At 40.6% G+C, this 6000-nt stretch overlaps 1 protein-coding gene across 3 annotated transcripts in view; it reads right to left on the bottom strand.

Annotated features, from left to right (window-relative positions):
- TSSC1 (tumor suppressing subtransferable candidate 1) overlaps window positions 1-6000 on the bottom strand; it is a 184314-nt gene that overhangs the window by 154279 nt on the left and 24035 nt on the right. For all 3 annotated transcript variants that reach the window (XM_019537445.1, XM_019537447.1, XM_019537446.1), the window contains exon 2: window positions 3269-3352. In XM_019537445.1, the coding sequence (XP_019392990.1) occupies window positions 3269-3352 (84 nt within the window). The remainder of the gene's footprint in view (window positions 1-3268; window positions 3353-6000) is intronic.

Below are 6000 nucleotides of genomic sequence, written 5' to 3'. Positions count from 1 at the left end.
CTTCTATTACTAACATCCCATCTAAATGAGCCGTTGACCAGTTCTGGGACTACGGAGCTGGCAGCCGCACCTAGCTTTGGACTAGTTCCACTGTTGAAGAGCAAGGGCTGGCTCTGGAACCTCATGAACCAACGGACACCTTATAAATTAAGAAACATTAACAACTTACTCTAAGTCGTCTACTTGTGCCAACTCAGCGAACCTCAAGCGCGGCTATAAAGCTACCTCCAATCCCGCCCCACAAGCCGCGCGCTCGCACAGCTCCGCAAAGCCTGCGGCTCCCCTAAGCGGTGCCGGAACCGCTACCCCGGCATTCCGCCACAACAACCATCATAACAAACTGAATTCTGTGTATATCCCTTTAACTCACTCTCAACGTGTTTTTGAATCAAAGACTGTTCATATAAATTCATAAAACAGTTTCAAAACCAGCCTAGTGAGGCACATGAGTTTAACAGAAGCACCATCCATTATAACAAATTGAGAAATTATGAAACTGAAATGCTTAGATATACCAGATACAATATTAGATACAGTCCCCTAAACCTAAACACCTGAGAACTGTTGACATTTTAAATGCTGACCAAACAAATATTATATTTTAAAAACACAAAGTGGATGAACAATAACTGATTTTTTTTCACTGAATCTTCTGTAAATACTTGAACATCTACTGCTATAATGCTATTTTGTTACTTTTTACAGCAACAGTTCTTAGTAAACCAGGAAAACTCTTTGTATAGCCTATATATTAAGAGTGCTGAAATTACCTTTTTTCTTCCTCCAGCTTACCTTTATACAGCTGTAAGGAAAACAAAAGTTTCTGTACACATTGATGCTGTATGAGAAATCTCACAAGTGTATGGAGGTCAGAGAACCAAAGATGTGAACCAGCTCTAAAAGACAGGTCAAGTAACTCAAAAGAATTCCTAAGCAGATCCAGAAAACAGGGAGCTGAATTAAGTAATAATGATTTAGAACTATGGAATTTCTTGTGGCTTAATGATTAGGTGAGATTTGAGGGCCTGAGGCACAGCCAAAGGCCATTAACCCCCAAACATTTGTTAATACCCTAGAAGTGCCCTGTACCTCTGTAATTAATGCTATTCATGGAAAAAGAAAAGTGGGTTGGAAACAGGCAAAATGCATGTGCAGCTTGTTTTTCTAGAATGGGAAACTTATTTCCAAGTAATTACCTTGCCTGAGTCATGTCAATATTTTCCTTTTAGTGAATTTTAAGGATTTAAAGACTCATTGGATAATAGTTGATAACTAAAGATGCTTCCTGACAACCAGCTAAGTCACTACATTTCCAGTTTTAAAAAAATTGTGAAATTAAAAAAAATGAAGATGATTTTTAGCCAGGATAAAATCACCTGCTTATCATAACACAACTTGTGTGAAATGGTGAAAGAGCAACTGAAATTGGAGTGTAAATATATAGTTTTGTTTAAAGATATTAATATTTTTGTATAACAATATTAAACTGATTTTTTGTCAGATACTTCTTCGTGCAACTATTAAAACAAAAACAAAAAACCTATGGTACCCAGCTCCTTACATGTTACCCAATTCAATTCACATTTGCTTCCACTGCTAACTTCAGTCCAAGCACTAACTGCTGTCTTGGATTATACATTATATTGAAGAAAAATGTTATCTGAATTTTGAAAATGTTTTCTTCACAGTGCTCCAGTCCCTTCATTTTCTGTTCTGTTTCTTCCTTCTCACAACCCCAAGATACTTTTAGGTTTATTTCAGTTCTGTGTCAGTTTGATACTGTAAGCCAACCAGGGTAATGGCTCATCTTCATACTGTGCAACTGTGGACACTGTATATAGGGTGGAAAGTGTGGAAAATGTAATAATTGTCTTACATGTCCACAAAACAAATTCCAACTGTGTGAATCACCAGAACAAGATATTGCTCACAATATAGTATGCATGATCCAAGCTTCACTGGGCTCCTCTCAACTTCATCCTCAGTGAGTTCTATGCACCTGTAATCCTTCCTCTTTCTTAGACGAGGCACAAAACAGTCTATATTGAGATTTACTTTATTCTCACAGAGCAACCAAGTCAAACCTTCATCACAAATGAGATAGTTAAGACCTCCTAGATGCAAAGTTCCAAAATTTGGTTGTGTCCTCAGGGTATTACTAAAACTGTCTGGAGAGTTAGTGGCTCCACTAATTTTATGAATTTACAAGACAGTTCAAAACTGAAATGCACCCATCAGTTTTAAGACATGAGCCTAATTTTAGTCTTCTGAAAGCCAAATACTACTCTAGAAATGCAATATATTGCTGCCTGTGGTACATCTTAAGTTACACAACAAAAAGCCTGGAAGAAACTGAATATCTGCAAAACTTCCCTGGTTCGAAGACCAAAAATCAGAGTTCACATTTACAGGAATAGAGATGAAGACCATTACCAATAATTAAAACTGAAGGCCACTGACAGATGTGGAAAAGTAAACCCAAAACAACAACACTCCCTCTGCCCTACCAAAAAAACCCCACCATACCAAAAACAGAGCTTTCCTGAAAGAGGAGACGTGTCAGTTTGACCTGACCTGCCCAGCGTCTGTATAGACTGCGCACTTTGGCGGAGGTTTTTGCCGCTTTTAACTGATTCAGCTATTAGATAAAAGTGCTGAAAAGCCCCACCAAAGCACACAATCTATAAAGACATTAGGCAAGCCAGGTCAAGCTGACACGATGCCTCTTCTGGGCATGTGCTGTGCTCAGCATGGGGGCACACTGAGCTGAAAATAAAGCACTGGGGATGGGGTAGGAAGGGTGGGGTTCATGTCTGGAAGCAGCCTGGAGGCTCAAATCCTGCAAGCATTACACGTGTGCACAGCTTTATCCATGCAAGGAGTTCCACTGAACCCAACCATGGTCTAGTTGCATATAATTTAAAAGAAAAAAAATAAATATTTTAATTGGGTTTCTTCTGAAGTAAATGGAACAACATGGTAAAAGAACTGTCAAGTATACTTGTTACATCACAAATTTGATTTTATCAAAAACCTTATTTAACAAAATTGCAAACTTCTATTCAGTCTTGGGAAAGTATGTGAAAAAAGAAATACAAAACTATATTACAAAACTGTATTTTGTACAGCATGGTATATATATTTTTTATGAAGTAAAGTATAATTTAAATATTCAAACTTGTCAAGAAAATAGATCAATATATTGTTAAAAAATTAAAGAAAAAATATTTCTCCTACGTTATGCACTCCACTTAGACAACAATATTACCTGGTTATCATATTTCAGAGACTGCGTCCCAACCAAAAATCGTATTGCATCTGTTTCTGCTGTCTGAGGTGTCAAAGCACGTGCCTAAAGAAAATAAAAAGCCATTATTATAGTGCTATAATGTACAGGACATGCCCAATATTTCTTGAACTTACAAGATGCACCAATTCACACATTAAATACTTCCCTGTCCTTAATCTGTCTGTTTTGACTATTTATGCATGCCTTTTAACATGTGGATTGTTTCTCGTGTTTGTGAAGTGTGTAATTCTGTTGCTATACCAGTTGTGTGTCATAAGGGACCATATTAAATGTAAAGCATGCTTTTACAATTTCTGCACTAGATAGCCATTAGGCCTGCGTGAAGCAGCAAGTATTCGCTTTGGATTTGGATTTGGCTGATTCGGAGGGACAGTGATTCAATTCAGAGATTTGAATCCCTGTCCCAATTTGATTTGGCCAAATCAGATCTGAAAATTTGACACTGCTTCGGAGATTCGGTCATAGACTAAACAGGCAGCAATCCTCACCATGCTGGACACAGCTGCCTCCAGCTGGCAAGTCTGTCGTAGTGGGTGGAGGGCAGAGGGAAGGGATTCGGGCTGGGGCTGGGGCAAGCTGCCCAGTCGGGGCAGGGGGGCACAGGACATGCGCATGGCAGCATTGGGAGCAGGGGCTGTGCCCTGCTATCACTTGCCCAGCAGGGCGGGTCAAGCGGTGGCAGTACCCACATCCTGTGCCCCCCTGCCCTGGCTGGGCAAGTGGTGGGCTATGCCCTGCTGCCGCTTGCCCAGCCAGGGCAGGGGAGGAACGGGGGGGCGGGATGCGGGCACAGCAGCACTGGGAGCCCTGGTACTGCTTACCCCCTTCCACCCAGAGTGAGCCATACCTGTATCATGCCCTCTCCCCACGGCTGGGCAAATGGCAGCAAGTCATAGCCCCCACTCCCAGCGTTATGGCACCCGCATCCCACGCCCCCCTGCCCCAGATGGGCAGCTTGTCCCAGCCCAAGCCTCAATCACTACCTCACTGTGGGGGCACTGATCTGCCCGTCCCATGCCCCTTCCCTCCTGTTCTGCCCACCACAACAGACTTACCAGCTGGAGGCAGCTGTGTCCAGTGTGGTGAGGACTGCTGTCTGTTTAGTCTATGGCCAAGTTTCCGAAGCAGCGATAAATCTTTTCCAAATCAATCTGGAGGCTTCTGATTCAATTTCGACCTTTTAACTGGTCTCCCAATTAGATTCAGATTTGGAGATTCAGCCGCCAAATTGGACCAAAATCTCCTCTGAATCATGATCGGCTACTGAAGCTTCACACAGCCCTAATAGCCATCTATGTATGTGCCACCTCCTCATTCAGAGAAAGTGTAAGTTGGGGGGGGGGGGGGAAGGAGAGAGTAAGGAATGTCTACAACACTGCCCTAACTAGGGATGTAAATATTGTTTAAATAAATTACCTGTTTAAACTCCTCTAATGATATCAGTTAAACAGTTAACCGATAATGCACCCATTAGGTCTGTTAGTCCCCTCTCTCCTTTTCCTCCCTCCCTCCCAAATCACTGGTGCACTGCGGGGAGAGGAAGCAGAGTGGCATTCTGTGACAGGCAGCAGGACCAGCCGCAGTGCCTACCTGGCTACCTTCCTGAGATACCGTGCCAATTTCCTACCCCACTAGACCACATCCCATGCTACATGTTAATTGTAATGCATTACCAGTATAAACAGACTTGCTGGTTAACATTTCACATCCCTATGCCCTACCACACCTTGAAGAGCAACTGAGAAGCATGCCTCACCTTTTCACTCTTGCTCCGAGTGAATCAAATCCCAGATTTGTAAGGATTTGTGAGTGTAATGGATGTAGTGAGGACCAGATATTCTGCACTATTTTCCTCATGTCAACAAGCCACAATAATGTTGCTTAATACTGTGATAATATATTAAAACTGCAGAATTTGCATTGCACCTGATCTGAAACAGCCCAGATCTGTGGATTATATCAGCATGCTACAAGGCTTATATTTTTAACGCTCATTTTCTAGTAACTTGAAGCAGTGAAAGAGAATGATTGTATTCTTTTCTTGGGCTATTTTTCAAATCCTGAGATAACTAGGTGCTATTTTGTTTTGTAACAGTCTTATTCTAATCAATTATAAAAAGATGCTGAAAATTTTGGAGACATGTTTTAAGCCTATTAAAATAAAATAGATAAAAACAAAAACAATGAGTATTTTGAATAGCATTTGAAAAGATCAACTTAAATAGTCACTGAATAAAGTCTTTATCTAGAGGGTGCAATCTGTGTTTCTGAAGCAATTCTGAACTTCACTGAATGAATGAACATTTCAGACACTAGATGGAACAATGATTTACATCCAACACAATTTTTCACTTAGACAATAAGTGAAATGAGTTAATCAAAAACTAGCATCACCATGAACATTTATACAGATAATAAAAATCAATAATGTGATTCATCTGGCAGTTTTTGTTAAAAACCAACACGGTGGTGTATCAATAAAGATCAGCATAGACAAATCTACACAATGTAATTTAACTACCTGCACTAGGCATAGATGAAGTCAATGGGTACGTACAGGCATTACAATTAAATTAAGCTAACCAGGTTTAACTTGATCTAAATGCCCATCTCACATAGGCATACGAAGAGTTTAATTTGACCCAAAAAATGGCATGCCTGATTCAGGTTAGTTCACCTAATGACATGAA

Source organism: Crocodylus porosus, unplaced genomic scaffold (genome assembly GCF_001723895.1).
Source record: "Crocodylus porosus isolate Cpor-Errol unplaced genomic scaffold, CroPor_comp1, whole genome shotgun sequence".
Lineage (NCBI taxonomy): Eukaryota > Metazoa > Chordata > Crocodylia > Crocodylidae > Crocodylus > Crocodylus porosus.
This window is presented reverse-complemented; position numbering and strand designations above follow the sequence as displayed.